Source organism: Hipposideros armiger, unplaced genomic scaffold, assembly GCF_001890085.2.
Source record: "Hipposideros armiger isolate ML-2016 unplaced genomic scaffold, ASM189008v1 scaffold_34, whole genome shotgun sequence".
Taxonomy (NCBI): Eukaryota; Metazoa; Chordata; class Mammalia; order Chiroptera; family Hipposideridae; genus Hipposideros; species Hipposideros armiger.
In genome coordinates, this window is record NW_017731384.1 from 4,614,601 (window position 1) to 4,639,972 (window position 25,372).

The 25,372-nt window shown below is 41.7% G+C and overlaps 1 protein-coding gene across 2 annotated transcripts in view; it reads left to right on the top strand.

The window, feature by feature from the left end:
* The window catches only part of CEP112 (centrosomal protein 112), a 355,787-nt gene extending 330,746 nt beyond the window's left edge, over window positions 1–25,041 (top strand). For both annotated transcript variants that reach the window (XM_019637812.1, XM_019637813.1), the window contains 3 exons: window positions 20,040–20,141; window positions 23,714–23,778; window positions 24,586–25,041. In XM_019637812.1, the coding sequence (XP_019493357.1) occupies window positions 20,040–20,141; window positions 23,714–23,778; window positions 24,586–24,589 (171 nt within the window). In that variant the 3' untranslated portion in view covers window positions 24,590–25,041. The remainder of the gene's footprint in view (window positions 1–20,039; window positions 20,142–23,713; window positions 23,779–24,585) is intronic.
* The last annotated feature ends 331 nt before the right edge of the window (window positions 25,042–25,372 follow it).

Genomic DNA, 25,372 nt, shown 5'->3' on the forward strand with positions numbered 1-25,372 from the left:
GGGAGGGGGGGAAGGACGGAAAAAGGAGAGACGGGAGAAAAGTGTCACCGGACCATTTTGCGTAGTGCCAGCCTGGGAGTCAAACAGCCCATCCAAACCAGCCCGTGGCTGGAGGGTGGTACGGACTCCCACCGTGAGTCAGTAGCGCTGAACTGAGAGAACAGAGACCATTCAGCGCTAACAAAACTGGAGGGCAAGGAAACCCTTCTTCCTCCAGCCCAGGAAAGGAGGAGGAGGCCTAGCTTTGTGGTGTTGTCAGAGAGCGCTTTGATTCCTTTTCAGCTTGTGTAATCCCAGGAATGTTGCTCACCAAAGCCACACGTAGTCAGGTGGTTTTAGAGTTTTCTCTGCCCTTGTGGTTATGAATTATACAGACTTTTAGAGCTTAACTACAAACAGAGGATTTTCCAGGTGGGGGAGCGGAGCTGTGAAAAGAAAAATGCTGAAATACAAGTCACTGGGGTAATAAGCTCTCTTGGATGTGGGTAGAAAGTTCCTGACTTAGAGCCGAGGGCTTACCATGTATATTGAACAGCTCAGCATAGCTGGAGGGCCCTGGGGATTAGTCCAAGAACAAGGCATAGATGTTTTCGATATGTGAATTGTTTACAAGCTGAAAACAAAAAAATGAAACCTGGCCCTGTCACCAGCTTTTAGTTTATTGAAATGGAGTGACTCCCCTAATCAGTTTTAAACCCTAACAGTAGTGTCCTGGCCTTGGCTCCCCTCAGAGCGGCCGGAGTAGCCGCTTCCCTAGTGATGAGAGAGAGACACTAGAGCTAGTCACGGCCGGGCCAGGGTGGGTCCTCTGATGGCCACACCACTGGGTGTTTGTTCTTCGGGGTTCTTCAAGTGACATTTGTCCTCATACAAAGATTACAAACTGATCTTAATCCTGTTTCCACTTTTGTCTAACTAAATGTATGACATTTAAAACATACCTAAAATTAATGACCACCTTAACTACTACTGCTAATTGTTAGTGTCTCTGAGACTCCCCTCAACACTTTTTTTTTTACATGAGAGTAAGAATGTTTTTAAGATGCGTGTCCTTAATATAATAAATTATACAGATACAAGAGAACGGATTATAGTATTTTGGAGTTTGCGGAGTTTTTTATTGTTTTTTTCTGTTGTTTTATTGGGTTAGTTGGGGGGGTTGTTTGTTTTTTGTTTTCGGGGTTTTATTTTTTGGTTTTTTGTGTGTGGGTTTTTTTGTTTTTGTTTTTGTTTTTTTTTTGCTTTCTAGTACATCCGAGTGGGACCACAGTTTTTGTCAATCCTATAACATTTGTTGACTCAGAAAATATCACTTTCTTCCCCTACCCCATTATCCTGAAGTTGTGATGACGCTCTGTAATTCACTGGGCTTCTACATTTGGTTCCCTGGACAGTTTCCCAAGCTTGTTCAACCATTAGCCTTCTGGACTTCTGGGTTTAAGTACTGTCAGATCAGATTTAAATCATGTGTTAAGGCTTGGTGGGTCCATCATTGTCCTCAATTTAAGAAGCATTATAGAGGTCACGACATTGCTACAAAGAAGGTGGCACTAATCCCTCACTTTATAAAAGGGAACGCTGTGGTATGCGTTACACCGAAGGCACCAGCCCCACCCGCCCCACCAGCCCAGAGCCCTGAGAGCCAGCCATGTCCTCACTTCCTCCGCTCTGTGTACTTCCAGGGACGGGTAGTACAAAACCAGATGTAAACTATTTTTCAAATACTCCTCTGACTTAGCATTAAATTTCCCTTAGACCAGATGCCAGTGTTTAAATAATATCCTGAAGGATCCAAAGAGAAGGAATTACTCATCGTGTTTCATTCATATAAAATCTGAAATAAAGGGGGGGGGGGGAAAGTACAAAGAAACCCAAGTACCTTGAATATGCTTGGCCAGACTATAATGATTGAAAAGAATATTGCCTCATTTATGAAAGCTCAGAAGTGAAGGGCTCTTTTTCTTTAATTACCAATCGAACATCCCATTATTTATTAGTGCTGTTCAGTAAAAACAAAGGCAAACCATTCTAATTTCTCTGGCAAAGCAGTTTGGTTATATTTTCGGATTGGGCAACACTTGCTTTCAAGTGGCTCTGGCCTTTAATCACTTCCATTTACTTGTTTTATTGATTTATACCTTGCTCTCTGCAATTAGTGCTTTGATGGCCTGCATCAATTAAGACGCACAGCAAATAACTAAACCCTTCTTCGTCTTTCAATCAAGTTCTTTTCTGTGGTGCTCCCTAGGTATTACCAAAAGGTTCACCACGCACACATGCCACTGGGTCCTGAACCACCCCGGGGCCCGTCATTGGCAGCTCGTCAGCAACAGGTATGTAGTTGCTAGGTATGTAGGTCTCTCGTAAGATGGAGTTGTGTGGAAAAGGCCCCCACACGACGTAAAACAGAGGCCAGTAAAAGGTTTGTCAGCAGTGGAGAAGGTCCACTGATGTTAAATAGCATGAATTCGTAGTTGACCCTATCAGAATAGTGTGTGTGTGTGTGTGTGTGTGTGTGTGTGTGTGTGTGTGTGTATTGTTTACCTTCTGCAGCAGCAGAGGATAGCAAGTGGTAGGGAGAACCCAGAGCTGGGGTCTGGCCCAGAGGACCCAGCAATATAAGATGTTGTGTGTCACCTCTAGGTTGAGTCAGCAAGAGAGCTCATGAGGGCGCTAACCCACTCATTTGGAAGTAGGGAGGCTTTGAGTGACCAGAGTTGTGGTGCAGATCACAATGAGGAGGTAGCAAGGTCACGGGAGATATGAGAGTTGGTTTGGAGGCTGGGGCACATGTCAGTGCTGAATGACCCAGTCCTGTCACTAGGATGTGGCAGTTTAAACAGCGGCCATTTTACATCACTGGCTGATTGGTTGGACCAGTGCGCCTGGCGCAAAGTCACGGCCCTCCGCAGAGAATCTCAGCCTCTGTCAAAAAATCCATTAGAAATAACTGATTGAAACTCACACTGGTTTAAACAACAAGAATTTTTTGGTTCATGTAACTGAGTGGTAGTATTGGCTTCAAGGGAGGCTTAATCCAATAACTCAAATTATGTGACCAAAAGTCAGTTGTTCCTCTGCCCATGTTTTAGCTCCGTTTCCTTACTGTTGGCTCCACGCCCTGCAAGTTATCCTCCTCGTGGTTGCAAGATGACTGTTAGCAGTTCCGGGGCCTGTCAGTCGGCAGAAAAGAGAAAGTTTCTGTCCACAACAGCTCCTGCAGGAGTCCTGGGCTCCTGTTTCATTGGCCATGAACTCTCATGCTAGCAGGAACCTTGAGCAGTAGGCTGGGGGGAAGGCAGTTCATGCATAGGAACCGGGCTAGTGAGGCAAACCATGGCTGGGCCCTGAGGCCACTAGATACTGGGCCTGCAATAGCAAGAGGAACCCAACGGTCTCCAGGTGCTGGGCCTCAGCTGCTAATGTCTCTCCGGTCCTTCACTTCCTTGTCTCAGCAGCTTGTTAGGCTGGGCTTGCAAATATACAGAAGACCATCTGACACAAACAGAGTGGAGATGAAAAAAGTCTGTAGTGTAGAATGGACATCATTAAAATCGAGGTGATATTATGGGCCGAATGTGTGCCCTCAGAGTTTGTGTGTTGAAGCCCTAAGCCCCAGTGCGATGATACCTGGAGATGGGGTGTCTTTGGAGGTTCGTTAGGTCATGGGGCAGCCCCTCGTGGTGGGATGCATGCCCTGATGAGAAGAGATCTTGCACTGTCTTCACCATATGAGGACACAGCAAGAAGCGGCTGGCTGCAGGCCAGGAAGAGGGCTCCCACCAGAACCTGACCCTGCCGTCACCCTGATCTTGGACTTCCCAGCCTCCAGAACTATGGGAAATAAATGTCTGTTGTTTAAGCTGCCCAGTCTATGAATTCTGCTAGAGCAGCCCGAGATGACTAAGGCAGGTGGGAACCAAGAAGCCAGAGGTATCAAGATACGAATCCGTGAAGACATTGCATCCTAACAGTGTTAGCAGGATTGAGAGGAAGACTAAGCTGGAAACCTTGACCTTATCTCGGATTCTGCCCTGTCCATCAATCACACTTTATAACCGTCCATCGCCAAGTTGTATTATTTCTACCTCCAGAATGTCATTTCAGTTCTATTCATCTCCATTCTCCCCACTGTCGTCTTTGTTTGACTTCTCAGCAGCTCGTCTTTGGATGAAATGGTCTCTTTCTAGCTGGTCTACCTGCCTCTCATCCCTGAGTGACCTTCCTTCAGTACCACTGTCATCATGTTTCCCTCTGCTTAAAGAAACGACTGGGTCCCCCTCACTGCCACACTTCTACAGTTCTCAGTAGTCTGGATTAATTGACTGTCCAGAATCATTTCTAAGCATTCCTCTGCATCTCCAGTCAAGCTCTCAGCTGAGTGGGCTCTAGCTTCCATACCAGCCATACTCATTTTTGCCTTTGCTCGTGCTTTTTGTCCTTGCCCTGGAATGTCCTTTCACCGGATTTTTGTCCATCCAGCTGCCGTTCGCCTTTGGGAGCACAGCTCAACACCTACCTTCTCCCTCGGACCTTCCCAAACAATTCCATGCCAGAAAGATCGTTTTCTTTCCCCAAATTTGCTATACTCAGTTTCCCCATAGCTGGATGTATGGCGTTTGTGGGCTAATTTTGTTTCCTAACAAAATCGTAAGCTCCTTGACAACAGGGTTTAATTCTTCCTTTGTGTTCCCCATAGAGCATAGACTAGTGCTGGTAAGCTGTTAGAGGTTCTACATTGATTAGGAGAGGTTAAGGGGGAAACACTGCTGCAAAAGGCACATGTCCAGTTAGGTAGCATGCTGTGGGCTGCGCATCCTTGAGGCTACTTCACCAATCCTAGCACTTTCCTACCTAACCACCCACCTGGCTCCACCTCCCAATGACTTGGAATAGTTTAAATCAAGAAGTAAAGGTTGCCCCAGAAACCCTGAGATGGTAGTTGGAAAGGCCTGTATGTCTAAGACCAGCCACGCCGTGATACCTTGCACCTAAGCCTCAGGCAGTCACACTGGCCACCCCACTTTCTGACAAACTTCTTACATTTACATGTGATCCAGAAACACAGTTGAGCTACACCATGGCTCGATTAAATTTTAAATCTCAGACGAATCATCTCAAAGTACTTATTCCACCAAACATTTATTATACTTTGCCTTCAGAGACATCTAAAGTATATATTAACCTAATTTCACAATACAACAACCTTCCATTTCCAAGATCACTGGATGTGACAAAGGTCACATAAGCCACTTTTAGTAGAGGGATGTGGGCTTTCCTGAGTATTTAAAATCTTCCTACGGCCAGGAGGAAGCAAGATTAATTTTCTCAAAGCTGGAAAAAAAATGTTAGCATAATGCAAGATAAAATAATATCCTTATCCCAAAAATCTTATACTTTCTGCTGCCAACGTCAGTTTTAAATATCTAAGCAAGATAAAAAGAGGGAATTAAATTGCTATGAAGTTCCTATGTTCCCACTTGGGCACTGTAGCTACACAGAAAGATCCTTCTGCTAGCAGCCTCCAATGGCTCTTGGAAATCAAGCAAAAACAAACCCTCTAGAATTCTATCTGAATAAGAAAAGACACCCTACCCTGTTTGTTTTCACTTGTAAATGAGGAGGTTGAAATTTTCACCATAATATGTTTTAGCTTGCGGCCAGTAAATATGAGGAATGACATTAGTCGTAATGGCGACACACAGTGTTCTGATTTGAAGCAGTGAATTTTCTCTATCACTGAAATGAAGAAAAAAGCTGTCCCAATGAGGATCCCACAGCCCTCAGCCGCCCTTTCTTCTTTGTCTTTTTACTCTCTACCAGGAATTCTTTGCAGACATCATCAGAATCTGTGTCTAGATTTCAGTACATTTTTAATATTAAAGTAATGTCTCCAACTGAAAGAACAAAATCTTTCTGCTCTCTACTTGACCTTTGTTGGTTTGATGTGTTTTAAGAAAGATCTGGGCAACAGTTTTATAAAGAATGTGCCGAGACATTCCTGGAAGAGCGCACTAGTGAAAATAATCATGAAAAAAAGATTAGAAGATGCAGCCTCTTGCTCAATCGAACAGAACCATTGCCCTCCCCACACACTTTCCTAAGGTGGTGTTGATTTTGTCTAAGTTAAGAACAGTCTTAAGATTTTTAAAGATACTTTAACCATTTCTCACAGAAGTTTTACATATGTCCAAGTGGATCAAGCCAAGTTCATATTTATATTACCAGTTCATCTGATTTGTAAAAGTAGAAACCCAGCCTCTCTCAACAGACTGGAAGGTGAGCCACTCCCTGTCCCCATTTCTCCATCTGACCTAGAGCAGGTGTATCCCTGGTTAAGTGAGCACGGAGTTACACGGTCAGGTATATCCTGCTTCACGCAAACTCCAGCCTACTTAAGAAGGCGGCGGAAATGCCTGTATGTTGGTGAAAATAATGCACGTCGTGTTTTCAAACTTCAAATAATGATGTAGTCTTACTTCTAAAAAGCATTGATCTCTAGTAAAGCACAGAACCTACCCTCAGGGAACCCACAGTCCAATAGGAGAAAGCAGTGTGTCAATCAATAATTATAATATTGTGCAAAAATGAAGTAAAAGCAGGGGCTTGGGGGTAAGGAAGACTTAGATGTGGGTCCTAGCTCAGCTACAAATTATCTGTGTGACTGTGGGTAAGATCAGAACCTCAGCAGGCCTATTCCTTCATATGTAAATAGCCATAAAAGTACCACACGGAATTGGTGGGAAGAGTACATCAGATATAATACATGCAGAAGGGTGCGATATGGTGCCTAAGACATAGAAAACATTCAGTCAATGTTGATCATTATCGTAACAATCATAACTGTTATAATCACAAGACCCCGAGGCATCTTAGAGTTGGGAATGGTTACCTTGACGGAAGGCTGAGGAAAGGGGTCCTGGAGAGGGTACAACCTGAGAACAGTGAGGGGTGTTCCGGTGGGTCAGGAGGAGGGAAGGGCAGAGAAGGGGCACAGAACACCATGTGCAAAGTCACGAGGCACAAAATGGCATGGGATTGGGTGTGGGGTGTGAGGAGTGGGGAGTGTGCAAGTCATTACTGGAGCACCGGTGTCCTGGAAAGTTAGGCTGACATCAGATAACAGGGTCTTAGATAATCTGTACCTAAGAGGTCGTCTTTAATCTATAGGCAAAAAAATAAAAAAATAAGTTAATATCATTGAAGTGTTTTTACAGTGGGGGTGTGGGATGCAAGATGATCAGATCTGTATTTTAGAGAAATGGGCCACAGTGGAGAGAATCAGGTGAAGAAGAAAAGCTTGAAGCAGGAAAGCTACAGTAGGCTGCTTTTCCTGTACTAGAAGTCAGGATGTATTAGTCTTCAGTCAGAAACCTTGAGTTTCCCCTTGTCTTCAGAATAAAGCATGACCTTCAACATCCTAACCGCGTAGCCTCCACCTGTCTCCCTTGCCTCCTGCCAACCGCACGACCTCCATCCACAGCTGACCACTTGACAGTCCCTAAGCATCCCCCACACGTTCACCTGTATGCTTCCCGCTCTCCCTGCAGCCAGCAGTTTCTCCTCCCTCTTCTCCATCTAGAAAGTTCCTACTCGTTCTGCAACACCCAAATCGAATCTCGTCACCTCTATAAGGATTTCCATTCCCCATTTAGAGAAGTTACCCATCTCTCCTAGTCTCATCCTTGGCCTGTTACACTTCAACTATGTATTTATGTTGCTCCTTTTTACGCGTCCCTTGCATAAAATGTAAGCTTCTCAAGAACAAAACCCTTTTCACACTCATTTTGCTAGTAGCCCCCCCAGACCTGTGCAGAGTAATCACCCCTGAGCCTCGGCTGGATACAAATCCTGCATATTGTCATTCAGAAAGCCTAAATGAAGTCTTTTCCAAACTTCACACTCCCCAACGTTTAATTGAATAGAAATTCCTTTTATCTCTGCTGCCTAAAGGTGAACAACTCCTGAATTCAGTCAGTGACTGTTTACAGTGGTGTTTTGCAATCTTCTGCTCTGAGGTTGTGGGGTCTCTACTCCGATTAGTTGGGCGGTAAGGGGATTCACGCACAAAATCCTCATTAGTGTTAATTGAGCTGCCTGAGAAATCCCGGGTACCCCAGTAGGACAATGGCGCCTTTGTGCTTCTATTTTGTGTTGTGTATAGGATGCCATATCTGGCAAGAGCCGCCTTCTCAAACATAAGGAGATAATTGGTACTTTGAGGGGAAGATTTAACTTATTTATAATTGTTGAGTTTAAATATGCAGAAAAGAAAGAGCAGTCGTAGCTTGCCTCTCTTGAAAAATGCTCTCAAACCAGGTCAAAAATCTCTGACTAAATCAGGTATTTTGAACGATATTCAACCGAAGGTTAGACGTGGACCCTTCTATTATCATTTTTGCTTTAAAATAGGAAACAGTGTACTTGCCAACAAACTAATTCCACCTTAAACTCTCCTTATTCGTGGCATCGCTGCTCATGATCCATGTGCTGCGTCGATGGCTCGATTTCATGCGTGGTGGCGACAAGGAGGCAAATGATGGAGGGGCTCTCGCCTTTGGTGGCTTCCCTGAGCCTCTGACACCCACCTGCTCGCCTTCCCTTTGACACCCAAGGCCGCGCCCCCCCCCACCCTCCCCTGACTTCCACCCACCTCTTGGCCATTCCTCATCTTTCCCGGGTGCTGCTTCCTCTCTCATATGCGAAGTGTTGGAGCCCTTTGTGGACCTTTGCTCCTGGGAAATTCGTGTTCTCTCCTGCCCCCTTCAGAGAGCTCTTCCATTCTCAGGGTTTCAGCTTCCTCTCCTGGCACGTGACCCTCAGGTCTCCAGTCCTGGCTTTTCTCAGAAGCTCCATGCCTATATTTTCTCAAGAAGGTCTCCCTGGCCCCTCCAAGCAAGTCACTGCACACCCACGGGCCAACTCCCTCTGCCCATTGCCCTGTCTCTACAGCACCATCACTTTTCCTCTCAGCACACGACGGAAGGTGTCAATTCTCCTCTAATCTTTCTCTCGTTTTTGTGTTTTACAAGTCGGTTGTCGGCTTCTCCTATAGGAGCTTCCCTTAGCTGTCACCTTGGAACAAGAGTGCCACACTCTGCTCCATCACTCCAGCCACTCGCACTGGCCCCTAAGTCCCAAGCTGACCCCTCTCGCAGATTTCTTTATAATCTGTCCAGGTTCACCCTCACCCCTCCTCCACCTCCCACTAACAAGTGGGCATGGTACAGGCTTAGATGCCAGGTTTCAGTCCTGGTTCTAGCATGACTTACTGTGAGCCTGTTTCCTCATCTAGGAAATGTGTGTGATACTATCTATCTCCCAGATTGTATCTAGGGGTTAAACAGAACCTTCACAGCTCATGGAAGATTGTATATCAATTCCTTAATACAGTGCCTGGCATAGGTCACGTGTTCCTAAGTGTTGGCTTCTCTTTACTTTCTCTATTTTTCTACGACATTACATCGAAACTTGTCGGCAGGACTTTTACTGCCCTCCATAATTTCAAGGTCCCACCGACCTAGTCAACCATAGATTTATTTAGTCATTAACTCATTAAAACAATATGCACTGGACATTTACTGTGTGCCAAGTGTTCCAGCCTTACTTCAGTGTACAAAGAGGAGCTATCAGGTGGACTCCAAAGCCCCCTGCCAGCCTCACTGAACCAGTACCACTCCGTAAGTCTTCTTGGGGCTTTATTAACAAAGTCAGCTAAAAGTCTCAGGGGTCTTCTTTCCCTCTTGCTTGAGGTTTCGACCCTCCGTTGGCCGACACCACCTTTCCAGGGAGTCTAAAACAGGGGCTGATCCGCTCTCTTTCTGAAAGGCAGGTCAGGCACTGCAAACGAAGGTGGAAAGCACCCTGCCCTCCTCCACGTGCTTCCTCCAGACGCTTTCCCAGGTGGACCTTACAGAGGACCGTGGACAAGCTGCTTCCCTCTGCCTCATCTAAACTTGGCCCTCCAAATGTCCAGTTCCTTCAACATGTCCCTCCCAGACTTCCCCAGGCAGCCTTTTTTACTCTTTGCCCCTAGAATTGCTGCATGGGTCCTAACTCTTTAAGACTCACACCAGGCTTTCTTTGAAGGAAGGGAGAGTCTTCATCGTATAATATCAACCTAAGTGAAAAAAATGTTAGGCATGATATGAGTAGGAAGAAAAACATCAGAAATAGCAACCCAAAGTTTATATTCTAGTGAGAAAGGAACTGGCATTTAATTTCAGGGAAAAAAAGCATGAGTCATTTAATATCACAACCCTATAAATAAAGTCAGATAGTGAGTTAAGGCAAAGACTCGCAGAGCGGGGAACAGAGCATGGATGAAACAGACTCCCCTCCCTCAGGGTAAATCTCAGATCACTTTTGATCTCAGCAGCCCTGTGGGCCCTGGCGTTTGCCTCCAAGTTTCCCAGCTTTGAAGCCAGCCTCCTTATTAATAGCCACCGTGATGACAGAATCTGCTCTTTGTATATAGGGAAAGGTTTTGTGATTAGTTTACTCTAGATATTCTGAAGGTCCTGTCATCTGCAGACAAAGACCGACTTAACACCACACTCCTGTGCTCTGAGGGTTTGATTCATTCATTCACTCAGCAAATATTTATAGAGTTGTGACCATATGCCATACAGTGTGCAAAAGTCTGAGGCTGCAGCAGTCGGCAAAGCGAACACAGCCCCTTCTGCGTGGCCCTCCGTCCAGGGCAGGGCTCAGCCAGCTTTCTGTAAAGGGCTAGATGGCAAATGTTTTAGGCTTTGCAGGCCCTAGGGTCTCTGTGAAGACCACTCCGCTCTGCTGTTGTCATGCCAAAGCAGCCCCAGATGATGTATAAACAAATCAGCATGGCTGTGTTCCAATGAAACTTAATTTCCAGAAGGCGGCAATGGGCCAGATTTGATCTGCAGGCCAAAATTTGCTGACCACTGGTCCAACAGATGCAACTCGTAAACACAAGTTCATATTTTGCATGTTCTGTGTTTTTCAATGAGGACTCTCTTGATTGTAACAGAAAATCCAACCCAAACTGAAAAATCTAAGGACAGGGCTAACCTCATGTGCAGTTAGGTAAAGGGCCCAGTTTTTTTCTCTGTAGTTCTCAGCTCTTTTTCTTCGGGAATGGCTCCACTCTCAGTCCAGCTCTCACTTCGTGGTAGCAAGATGGCTGTCACCACCCCAGAATGACACCACCCGAGTGAAGTCCAGTGGATGAGAGTCTGTGTCCCATGACTCGGTGACTCTGGTTATCTAGATCGGGATCACATACCTCGGCCTCAGTCATGGCGTGGGTGAATATGATATATTGATTGGCTAGGCCTCGTCACATGCTCCAGCCCTGGGACCTTGGGTGGGACAGAGAGTGGAGGAGATGTGGATTCCAGTTACAGAAGACTCTTGAATGAATGCTGGGTGGCAAACTTCACAATTATCACTACATACCCCACGTATTTCCCCACATATAAGATGCTCCCATGTATAAGACGCACCTTAATTTTGGGGCCTGAAATTTGGGGAAAAAATGTAGTACATAAAGTTATTGAACTCAAGTTTTATTCATCATAAAATTCACACAACTCCTCATCACTTGCGGGAAATGCAAGTAAAAAAATCTACAACCACTGTATAAGACACACCCAGTTTTTAGACCCCAAATTTTTCGTAAAAGGGTCCATCTTATACATGGGGAAATACAGTATATCTTTTGAATTCTAAATGAGTGCCTACAAAGGCCACATTTGTTTATAGGAGCTGCATAAGATGGTTTCAGCTTTTCATCTCCGTCAGGGGGTAAAGCATGCAGCTTATATGTCAAATACTGTCCAAAATTTTAGTGTTTATTTAACGTCACAACCTCAATCTTCTTTAAGTCTTTGATTCATGAACAGATTTGCACAGCTGGTTGGTAATTTTCTGGCCTTTGACTATCTTACCCATTTCCCACCTTTTCCATGTGTGTTAGTCCCCATGAGGAGACTTTCCAGACCCACCTCTGCTTTTTGGTGTCAGGAGTCTTTTGAACTATCCGAAGCTGGAGCTAGAGCATCTAAACCTATTTAAAGTGCTAGGTTTGAGTCATTCTCTTTATCCTCAGGCCACCATTTTCTCCACAGTACCACAAAGCTGTTCCTCCTTCCTGAAATCCTAACCCTTTCCAGAAACTATTTCATGCTCCCCTTCCACAACAGAGGTCAGCAGCTGCTTCACTAATCAGCCACCCCCTTTCCTGGGAGGCCAGGCCCGTCGAGCAGCAGGCTTTCGATCCCTTGGAGGGATCCTGTGGTCCTATGAGCTGCAACCTGAGTTTGGGGGGACACCAGTTAGAATACAGAACCATAAGATAAAACCATCTTGGAGAATGTGGAGGCAATGACTATTGTAAAGGTTAAGAACATTATGGTTACTTTTACATTTTCACTCTACGTTTTAGAACCAAAGTGCACAAGCGATGCTGCAGAGCACCGTTCTTACAACGGATCTCTCCTGCCAGTTGCTGTGGCAACCCGTAATACCTTAACCCTACTGAAAGAATGAAATTTCTTAGAAGGCAGTGCATTTTTTCTCAGCTGCACTGGAGTATTTTTTGCACCATCTTTTACTGGTGCTTTCTTATGCTTCAATGCACACTGGAATCCAAAATCAAACCTATAAGTTCTGTATATATATTCACTCCCCTCAAAAGCCCATGCAAAACCTCTTTGCTGCACAAAGGCCTGTCACTCAGAAACACCCTCCATGTTTCTGTTTGTGTTACATCAGATCACTCCTGGCAACCTCCCTCCCTGTGCCCTGGCCCTGCCCACATCTTACCAGAAGCCCGGTGTCTTTTTGATGCTCTCAACTTACCCCAAACCCCTACTGCAGTGCCTACCCATGTTCACCCTCCTCCAGAGTATATACTGTGATCCAGAGTTACGTGTTCTCTCCCCTCATCTGCTACCCCTACAATCACCCACCAATTAAACTCAGTTTGCTTTACGACCTTCGGCTCAGCCAGGTGTTAGAAGGACAGGGTTCTGAACAAACTAACCCACAATCACTGAAAGCACCTGATAATCTCCCTTCACCCTCCCATGAACTTCTAACTGGTAGGAATCCAGGCTGGATGGCAAGGGGGTTTTAAGCTGAGCTCCTGCCCTCAAAATCCTTTAGCTTGGAGCAGTGATTCCCCACCTGTGAGCCAGGGTTGTTGGCAAGGATCTGAGAAAATCCTTACCCACACCAACCACTGTCAGTAGCTGGATATATAACATGGCTCAAAATAGGTACTACTGTTTTTCAAATGTGTGTAGATTGTTTTAATTATAAAATACAAATTTAAAATTCATTTAAAATTGATTCTGAATTCATAGATGCTCTGTGTCTTTATGTACTTAATCAGTGGATACTAAAAAATACAAAGAGAGTCCTCAAATTAATCATGAATATATGCAAATAATTTGCTATAAGTATTCATAATACAGTATTTGCAAATAGTTAGAAAGCAAAAAGTCTAATGACAGAGGATTGGCTAAATTAAATATATATAATTCATTATATGTAATATATAATGAAATATAAACGTATAATCTCCATTATATGGTGTATTGATAGCTAATATTTACTAAGAGCCACTTGTAAAAAACTGCATGTATTAAATCATGTAATCCTCACAACCTAGAGAAGTTATGATTCCCATTTTCCTGGTAAGGAAGCTGAGGCACAGAGGAGTTAACCTTCCCAAGGCCCACAGTTTAGGGGCACAACCCAGATATTCAGCTCCAGATATTCCTGCTTGAATCTGGGCTCTTAACACACACACACACATACACACGTACTTCACTATAGTAAGTTAAAAAGCAGGTTACATACAATACAGTCTGCCATTTTGTACAAGATGGCTCTCTGAGGTCATGTTATGAGGCACCCCTCTGCTCAAAACACTCAACAGTGATTGGTAAAATATAAGAGGAAAAAAGTAAAAGGAAGTATTTGGTATCAAAAGCAAGATGAACATCTGTATGGCCTAGAAACAGAACGGAACCCGAGTGGTGAGTGAGGCTGAAACTCCAAGTATGGGGTCCTGAGTCCAACGGCAGCAGAGGCAGCTGAAAGGAAAGACCCAGGGGTCCCAGGGCCTGAAGATGCACACAGGGCTCCTTGACAGGTGAATGACAAGAGACTGGGTCACAGCTTGAAAGCAGAGGCTGGTGTGGGCCCCACTGCAAAGAGGAAACTGAGGGAAGCTGTTGCCCACCCCTGCTAGGGCTGTGGCTTATCTGACGTGGGAAGGCCGTCGCCCCAGACACAGCCTCATCACCAGGGCTGACAGTCGCCCCAGAGCAAGGCACTGCAATATCCAGAGGTCCAGATGGAGGCAGTGGGAAACCCATGGGACAAGAAAGACTCAAAAGTGAGAAAGGCCCTATGTGAGAAAATGCATCCAGGCACTTGGTGAATGAGCTGAAAGAAAGCTGACGTGTCTGGTGTCCGGAAGTGAGGGGAGCTCTCAGGATGACAGGAGAGTGAGAGGCGGAGAGCGGCCAGACTGTGCAGGACCTTGTCAGCCACATAAAGGATTTGGATTGTAAAGGTTAAGCAAATTCAATTCAAAAAGCAACACCAACGTACCAATATGGCAGGTGCGAGATGAAGGCATTCTGGCCTGGGATGGTCCCAGTGGCAATGCAGAAAAGTGGAGAAATATTTAGGAGATAACATCAATAGGATTCTTTTTTTGTAAATTCTTTTTTTGCTTTTCCAATGACAGTTGACATTCAGTGTGATTTTATATTAGTTTCAGGTGTATATCATAGTGGTTAGACATTTATATAATTTATGAAGTGATCCCCCAATTAGTCTAGTAACCCACCTGGCACTAACATCGATAGAATTCCTACTTAGATCCCCTTTTCATCTGCTTAACTGACCCCCAAAATGCCTTGTTGGACTAAGTAAGGTAATACTAGCCACAGTCGCTCTCCTGAACTGCTTCCCTCTTACCTTAAAATACAATAATAAATGACTATGCATGTCATTTTTAAAAACCTAAAAAAAAACCACAGTACTCACCAGTGACAACTCAGTAAGGGACCTCCACCTCCCCTTTTCTTCAAAAGTGAATTCAGTGTTGGGTGCATTGAAGCTTACAATAAAATAACTTGTGTTTGATGCACTGGCGCTAAGTGGTTTATACAAAGCTATCTGCTTCCATCTTACTTACTGTTTTATTATACAACGGGAGGTTGACATAATTTTGACATATTAACATGACTAATTGATAGTGTTTTTCAAATAAAAATACCACTAAATATGTTTGACTTCTTCCTTCATATTTTTAATGAAATTACAGATTTCCAAGGTTCACTTTTTTCAATCTCACGTTTTTATCCCCACAGTCCCTCTTAGTTCAAGTCAACTACATATTCTATACACTTTGTAGACTCTCCTTTATGCAAATGAATATTTGTCTGATTACCCAGGATGTATGTTTTACTTAATTGTAATGCTAAACTCTTGTTATGGGTGTTCTCGATCTTCATGCTCCATTTTAAACATTAAAGGAAATATTGTCAGTGCTCTGCCTCAGTGGGAAAGGTGAGCAGTCCGTTGCCATGGTGCATAGCACAGCTATCTTTGGTCACATGGGTACCATGTTATACATACACCATTTCCACTCAGTTTCCAGGGGTCTTATTATGTTACAGAAATATCATTGTTTGTCATGGTGTCCTGGTTTTCCTTATTTTTCTTGCTAACCATAAGAAGATGAAGGAAAGTAGAGAGAAAAGTAACCATTGTGGAGAGAGGGAGGCATATGTCTATTTGGTGGATATGGTTGAGGAATGTGGAAGAGCAGATAATTATACACAGTGCTTTCTGAGGGCAATGGAAGTGGTGAGGTAGGATGGAAGCGAGCCACAACAGTTTTGGAAATTCCTTCCCAGAAGTACTTAAGTAAAGATAGTCTTTGAATTCTTCTGCATTTAATAAACATCACCCACTAATATAATCAGATGCTGTAATGAAAATTAATATTCAAATCTAATAATAACATTAATTTACATGTAAAAATTTTTATCTCCCTCAGTAAAAGGAATTATATGTCCATCAAACGTTTTGCTTAGATCGATTCAAATATGGGAAGGCAGACAGGAGAGTGCTGTATTTAGCAGTTAATAGTTTGTGATTAGTCTATAGATAAATGTTGTTACTTCCTCATTATTTCCCCTCAAATACATCCTGGGTCTGAGTTAGGGATAGAAAAATGGTACCAGAGTCAAAAGTGACGTAAAGGAATATACGCTAATTCTTTTCTTCCTCTTTCTCATTTTGCCAAGTGACAAACTTAGATATATTCTTCACTGGCTGGACTTTAAAATATGTGCTTATGTGGAACTTTCATTGTAGGTCGGTGTGTACATTGCCCTTGTATAGATTCTTTCAAGTTGTCTTATATATAAATCTTTTATAAATTAAAATTTTAAACCAGTGGGAAAATATGGGGAACCAAACCATATTAGAATCAATTATTGTTGTCCTTGTTGTTATTGTTGTCATAAAAAAAAGTAAGGCAAATGCTAGATATCTGGAAGGAAGTAATAGTGCATCCCCTCCCTCTCCCCCAGCCCCTGTTATATTGGGGAGAACACCAGCACGTAGTGGATGGAAGTGCTGTAACTGGTTGTGTCTGAATTCCTTTTCCTTTTGGGGTGGAAGTAACATTTCAGCATTTGGAAAGGTTATCTGAGAAACTGCAGAGCATAGTGGCTAAGACTGTGCGCTTAAGAGTCAAACTAGTTGAGTTCAGATCATGACTTACCTCTCTGCTCACCTAGCTGGGATGTCAGAGGACTAAACACTTATTAAAGCACTTAGAATTGTATCTGGTACATGGAAAGTACTCAATAAATGTTTGCTAGTAGTAACCTCTTACAAATAGAGTAAAGCAGATTGGTTAAAGTCTTTTATGACCTTATTAAAGTAACAGGGTTCTGCTTGGTGTAACAATTTTTAAAGTCAGGATATGGGTTTAAGGATTCAGAGTAGTAATGTTTTCCCAATTGATAGTCTCACTCATAGATGAGGTAATTTCAGGTTTTCCAAGGGCTCATTTCAAATTCACTCAGATTCACCAAAATCTAAAAAACAAAGAAGAAAGGAGTAGACGGAAAGTAGAAATGCCTGGATCCTCAATAAAAGCTGGAAAATATAGCATACTGAATTTTAAAAGTGATGGAAGGAAGAGGGGTGTTCAAAAAGCAACCTTGCTCACACACAATTTTATGCTCTCTGTGGCCCAGCCTGTAATAGAGGGAGACCATCAAATGTGAAAAGTAAAGTGGAGGCAAGAGTCAAGAGAAATGAGGAGCATTAACCAAAGGGCTTAAATGCTTGTTCGTGACCTGTAAAGTACTCAAAAACTGAGGGGAGATGGGCCCCAAGAGCAAATGAAATAATAGATTTGGTCAAAGGGTGTTGAAGACAACAACCAAATCATAGCTGTGGTCTGCCACCCAGCTTGCTCTCCCTGTCTCAACATTCATCGAATAGTTGGTTTCATTAAAAAATGAGGTTTAATATTTTTAAAGAGAAAGGAACCAGCATAAGATCCTTGCTAGACTGAGAGAGAGAAAAGGAATGTGAGCCCAAAGCAAATAAAGAACGTAGATCAAATGGGAAATCACCCAAGAAACAGAGAGAAGGTTCAGACAAATTACAATTCTTTATAACAAATAGTTCTTCACAATGTCAAAGCATTTACAAAACATATGCATATATCTCTCTGTCAAGAAAAAAGCTGGGGGGAGATAGAGAAGAAGAAAAAAGAAGAGATATGTGTTTAAAAATGATATAAGTCAACAGACAGAGATGAAAAGTGATCTCTCAGATCTTAGGGAAAATGGTAGACAAAAACCAAAAGATTACAGAGATTGAAACCATATTAGAAGAAACAAAAATAGAAAAAAAATATAACTGAAAGCATCCAAGGAAATATGGTGATCAGAAAATCTCATAAAATGAAAGGAAAATATAAAATAGATACAAAATGATAAAGTAAAACAATAGAGAAAATTATAATTATGAACAATTATCAAAGAAGAGCCTACACAAGCAAAATCTATGTTCCTGAAGAAAAACACAAACAGATATAAATTCATATATAATATGAACACATATAACAATAATAGAATACAAATATTCTTCTAGCAGAAGAAACTTTTCTTCCAAGAATTGAATTTAAAGATAAAAAGGGCACACACAGTGTCTCAGGAAAATTGATATAGAATAATTAATACCAAAACATATCCCAGTGAAGCTACTGAATCAAGGAAAAAGAAAATCAGATGCACATCCAAGCAGAGAAAGTCACACTCAACATGAAAAAAATGTTAACCTGGCTTCAGACTTCACCATAGCTATATGAAATGCCAGAAGACATTGAAACATATGTCTCAAGCATTGAAAGAAAGACAGCGGCACTGAATCATTTTTATACCCAGCCAAGTTGTCTTTCAAATATACAGGCAAGTGGGCAGACATTCTAAACAAATAAGGTTACACAAAATAGAGAAAACATGAGAACTTTTTTAAAAGAGTAGTAGCTCAAAATTTCAGAGCCAGTGTTGAGTGATAGAAAAATATAGTCAATATATTGGGTTGTCGGAAAAGTCATGACATATTTTTTCCTATGTTTTTTGTTGCAAAAATGTGTCATGACTTTTCCAACAACCCAATAGTAGACTGTGAGCCCTTGATAAATACTGCCCTTAAGGTCAGATTTACAAACCACGTGTTTTGCTTTGCGTTTGCCTTTCATTGAGTCAGCTGACAGATGAAACTATGGGACTTAAGTCCAAAAAGAAAAGGTGGGAAAAATCAAATAGTGCATCAGTGGGAGAGATCATGTTTCATTATTTCTGTTTTTCTTTTACATATAAATCACAAGATTCTAACATATCTCAAAACAAAACAAAACAAAACTTTGCCAAAAAATGAAAAATTAAATTGTAGAACATTTGCCCTGGGATTTTAGTAGGTAATGAAATGAACTATTCAAACATGTCTTCCTTAATTCAGTTTAATATAAGAAAAGTTGGGAATTAAAGACTAGTAATTTTAAATCATCCTCAGTAAATCCATAGACTTGTCTAACTGAACTCAGTTGCACATCTTTTCATAGTATATTACCTTATTTCTAGATATGTTCACTGAATCATTTATGGGATACACTGCAATTCAGCTTTAAAATTCAGTTAAGTTACACATGGAACCATGCAAGAAATTTTTAAATTCTGTCACATCTCAAATTAGGAGGAACATGAATAAAGAAACATAGCTAGAGAAAGACATTAAGACATTCACTCTCGCATTCATGCATGCATCTCTTCATCCTGCTCAGGCATATTTTTCCAAAGACTTTTCTTCCACCTTCCTCACTTGTTTCTATCTTGAGCTTTTAGAGAGATGAATGAAATGAGCCACCAACCTTTCCTCTACCAGCCTTGTTGCCATCGGTTATTGAGCACAGGTGTGATTGTAGCTGGAGGGAAAGCCATGAACCAGAGAAGCACAAGACGCAATGACAAGTGTAGATTCTCCGTTCATATCTTCATAGTCATATGGATCATATCAAGCACCCGGGGACCTAGCCAGTTTGGGCAAGTCATAAACCAGTGACATGCTACATATTGTCCTCAAATCTCAGCTTATTATGATCATAATCCACATCCTGATTAAGACAAGGGTACAGGGTTAGCATAGATGTATATCATCAGAGGAGAGCAGAGAACAGGTATTTTACTTTCCAGCGCTGAAAATGGCATTAACAAGGATTTTAAAGAAATAAGGTGTTGTCACAGGGACTGTCTCTCCCAGACTCACAATGACAGACTGAGTACCTTTTTCAGTCTGGGTTTCCTCTTAGTTTATTATCTGGTTTTCGACCACGTGTAACTTACCTTTGTGATGAATGGATACTATGCTGGAATTGGTTAAATTCAAAACAACCATTTCTGTGGTAAAAACAAAAAACAAAAACAACTTTCTTTTTTTTTTCACTTTAGATAACTTACATACGACAAGAATATGAAACAAAATTCAAAGGGCTGATGCCAGCATCTCTAAGACAAGAACTTGAAGACACCATTTCCTCCCTGAAGTCACAGGTGATTACTAGAATCAAGGCATTTTCCAAGAATTTAAGGCGATGTGTATATCCTGAAAAGAGACTCGCAAATAAGTTTTATTCGGAATTGATGTTAGAACTCGATGTGATGTCATAGCATTAAACTACTCCCCAGGATGAATTCGTTTTTGGTTGGGATGGTGGGAGGTGGTTAGAATTCTTTTTCTTACTAGTTTAAGAACTCATTGTCTCCATAAGATTTTCTTAAAAGCCCCCTTGAAATTGAAAAGTTCAGTCATGGTTACGTTTATTCATTCACAGTCTACATTCCAGTACAGCCTCACCCTTTTATTTTTGGTACCAGGCCCAAAATGCCATTACTTTGCACAGTGCTGATTCCTCACTGTGTACAGAGAATAGCAAGCACAGTTAAGTCAGAAGCACTTTTGTTCTGGTGTATTTTATGTGGTTGTTAGACATGACAAGATGCATTTCAAATTCAAAGCAGAATAATGATAAGGTATTCAAACAATTAGGTTAAATATTTCTTGCTCAAATGTGTAGTTCTTGGTAGTTTATAAAATATAATATGAGAGATAAAATGTATTTATATTTATATATTTAAAGTTATTTAAAGACTTCCAACATAAGTTTCCTCTCTATACTTCTATAAACTTCTATAAACATATATACTTATATATGTTCCATATATTGCTAGTCTTATGAGGTTTTTAACTCTAACATGAGAAAGAGCTTGTGTATTCCCATTTCTAATACACGTAGAAATTTAAAACATACTTTTTTCCTACAACACTCATGTTCCCTCCATATTTCTAAAGATCCTTTTATGGCTGAGATTGATTAAAAACAACAGATCAGACCCAAAATAGCTAAAACCATCTTGAAAAATAAGAATAAATTTGGAGAATCACACACTTCCCAATTTCAAAACTTACTACAAAGCTATTATAATCAAGACAGTGTGACATTGGCAAAAAATAGACAGATAGATCAATGGAATAGGATTGAAAGTCCAGAAAAAGAACAAAAAAACCTTACATTTTTAGTCAACCAATTTCCAAGACAATTCAATGAGTGACAGAATGTTGCTGTGATAAGTGGATGATAATCCACATGCAAATGAATGAAGTTGGAGTCCTTCCTCACATGTTATACACAAATTAACTCAAAGTGGATCATAGACCTAAATATAAGAGCTAAAATTGTAAAACTGGTAGAAGAAAAGTGGTAGAAGAAACCCTCTTAGGAGAAGGAGTAATCTTTGTGCCTTGGGCTAGGTTTGAGTTTTTTTACTTATGACACCAAAACCACGAGCAGCAAAAGAAATAAACGGTGAATTACACTTCATCAGATTTTAAAATTTCATACTTCAAAAGGCACCATTCCAAAACTGAAAAGTCAGACCATGGAGTAGGAGAATATATTTGCAAATCATTATCTAAGAAACTTTTAAAAAAAGAACACTTTTTTTTTTTCTGGAAAAGCTCCACGAGAGAATGGTCTTTGCTCTTTTGTGCCATGAACAGTGCCTGTCACATACTAGGTGCCCAGTAAATTTATTCACAACTGAAGCAAATGATGTAGTCTGAGGATACTCACGTTAGCTATGTATAATGTGTAAGATGAAACAGGAAGGAAATTTTAGCTGTTCCTTTTCTATTTCGCTCCATCAAAAGCCTCTTATCTGAAAATGAAATGTTCAATATATCGATCCTTATGCTACTGTAGGCTATGGCTTCTGCAGGCTAAGAAGCTGCGCTGGGCTTGCTCCTAACTAAAAATAATGCGGCAGGAGAGTGTTAACTTAGAAAGGGTTAAGTGATCTCTATTTACATGAAAAGCTCTCCTCCAGGTGTGGTTTACCCATTAACTTTGTAGGAGAGCTTCCATAGGGTCAGCTGTGGAGGACCTGGCACCTTCAGGAGAATTTTTTTTTAGAAAAAATAGAAAGGAAGGAAGAAATCTGATATCCACCTGCAGGGTTTCTGTTATCATTCATATCATTTTGCTGTAATAAAAGCCACTTCAGCCTCCTAAAACTGGATGTTGACCTAGAAAGAGAGTGCTGCCAGCTGCGTGAGGGCCTCAGAATTGGCAGCTGCGCGGAGGAGTCACAGGCCATATAGTGAGCAAATTTAGTTTGAAAGCACAGGTGCCTGTGTTTTTTGAAAATTGTTGGAATTCCAGTTGCAAAGCACAGTGGGGGAAGGGAAATTGAATCAGTGTAATCCTTGCATCTGTCAAAATTATCAATTGTCCATTTGAGCAATTGGATAAAACTAAGACCACGGTGACATTACAAATAAGCAAAACCATGGGGACCACTTGGACACGTACCCATTTAGAAAGACTGCTTTCCTCTCTTGCAAGCACATTTTCTATTCTGCCAACTGTACGCTCTTGCATAACTATGTTTCAGAATCAACCGTTGCCATGGTTTCAGTTCAGACCAAAGAGGCAAGAGTAAACAATTCTAAAATGATCAAATACCACTGACTCTTGATTATATCAAGCTATAGTATATGTCATCCCAAAACCATTTCTATCTGGTCGTATAAGGTGCTTTTGAATTTATAGATATCTTTAATAGTAGTAGAAATTTATTCTTCAAAATAATCAAACCACACTATAAAGGTCTGCTTTAAGAGAATATGCTAAGCCACCCAGTTTCCTCCATCCCACAGCCCCCCAAGAGTGGGGGGCATGGGGTGGTAGCTGCTATGAGCTCTGCACTAGGCAATGTCTGTTAGTCATTTCATGTCATTCTCGTAACCTTGGGAAGTAGCTGTCATTAACCCCACTTCGCAGATGAGGCATCAAGAGCTTAGGTAACTTTCCTAGAGCCCCAAAGGCCAAGCCAGGAATTAAACCCAAGCTGGCCTAACTGCAAACAAAGCTCAGACTGTTTCACTACAAAATACTGTCTCTCCAACCTCAGGGAATCCCCAGGAAGAACTGAGGTTTCCAGAGGGCAATAATTTTCTTTCCACTCACTCATTCATTCATTAAGCAGCTGGTGAATCCCAGCTCCATGCCCAGCCCTGTAAAAGCAACTGGGGATTCAGAGATGAGGCAACATCATCCCTGCCCCCAAGGAGCTCTCAGGTTCTGGGGAGAGATATGAAAACAATCACAAGACCATGTGAGACATGCTCATGATAGAGCTAGTACAGGGACATGGAGGAGAGCAGCTGGGAAGGAGTCAAAGAATTCAGTAGATGAGGGGACATTTGAACCGAAGAGTGGACAATGGATAGGAGATAGCCAACCATTCCGAAAAGAGAAACAACAAAAGAGTATGAAAGACAAGGTGGTGATGCTGGGAAGGGTGTGAGGAAAGGTGAAGCCACAAGGCTGGGGCCAGATCAAAATGGCTCTGCAGTGGGAGTTTGAACTTGATTCTGAATTCTGATGGGTTTTCAGTAGAGATGCTATGTGACTGCATGTAAAAAACACAACATTGACATTCAGCAAATCCTTTGAGTTTTATCTAGGGAACCGTCTGAATTTAAATAAAGTCCTACCATACTATTTGCACATTATTGCCACTGAAGCCACATGTGCCTTGCTCATACAAGGTGTCTTTTCTAGGTTAACTTTCTGCAAAAGAGAGCATCCATCCTTCAAGAAGAGCTGACCGCATACCAAGGCAGAAGGTACAGCCCTGGATCAGAATGCCTTCTGATTAGCTTGTATTGTTTTACACCTGTGAGTCTCCTGGCTGACGTTAAAGTCGTTATTAAAATTCTTAGACCTAATATCAGTTTTTTTTAAAGGCTTATTTTTAGTAAATAGCCTGTCTTTGAGAAGTCACCCCCCTCCTTTATAATCACAGTGCTTAGTCGGTATGCTCAGAATGAGATGAGAGAATCCGCAGGCGCCTGGCAAGTCCAGGCCTCACCTGCACAGTCACAACAAGACATTGTCTCGAAGCCCAGTTGCAGGATTAAGATAGTGAAATGATGCAATTCTTCACATGGTAGCCCACACCTTCAAAGTCCTGAATCCCTCGGAGGTTTGGAGCTGCTACAGATGTTCTACAGACCCAAATAGATAAATGGCTCTGTGATGCCACTCGCTGTGACTTCAGTGCCCCGTGAGTACTTCTAGGGAGGCGGGACCTTTTTTGTCAAAGGTTCCCAGAGGCACTATTGACATAGATGACGTGTGCCTGCTCTAATTCTCTCAAACAACCTTCCGGTTAGTACAATGAAAGACCGGACCACTCATTTGGCATCAAATTAAAAGTAAAGACCCTGTGAATCATACACTTTGCAAAAAGATTCTGTTGTTTTGTGTCGATAGGATTTGATTCTGTATAGGCATAAGTGGTGAAATTTTGATATCAAACATTCTTTTCTAACCTCTATCCAACTCCTCTTGAATCAAAACATATTTTATAATTGACATTTCCATTAAACCTAGAGAAAGTCAAAGTCGTAACTGAGATTTTTGATTTTCAGGTAACTGCACGAGGACTTACCCAGGTAACACAGGCGAGTGCGATGGAGTCACCTGTGGGGCTGCGCTGTGGACCTCTTCCCCCAGGTTTGAAGATTTGGATAGTTAAACTGTGAGATCAGTGGCATTTTTTAATACTTAAATGTAATTAAGATCATAAAAACGTTCATCACTCATATACTAATGGGGTGGTTTTATTTGTGTCTGCCCAAGTTATTTTTTTAACATTCCTTTACTTCAGATTTCCGTATCTGTGTGCATCTGAGTGTGTACTGAGACTTCCTTGTATTGCAAAATGATTTCTTGCAATATTCCTGGGTAATGCTTTTGCATAGGATTTTACCAGTTGCATCTGATCAAAATCGCATTTGTAGTATCATATCAAACTTTTTAACATGTTTACATGGTTTTTGTGTTCATATTCATATTTTATTAAAGTATTATTTTGTACTTGTCAATTTTCTATTTTTTGTTGCAAGTCATTTGCTAAAATAAATATGACATATGCATGGTATTTTTCCCTAGAAAGTACAATCTCCAGTTATACTATGGGGGAAAATACCTTATGTCATGTCAAAGATCAGATTTATAACTAGTGCATTTATTTAGAGTAAAAATCACTGGGTCGTCTGATACCAGTCCAAGTACTTGCATGCTCGTCTCTAATCTGATCCTGGGACTCCCCCAGCAGAATTGTGTAAGAAGCCTATGTAGCAGCTATGGTTTTATCTGTACTTTCTTGATTTCTCTTTTTATGGTGGTTGTTTTCATTATAATAGCAATCGACAT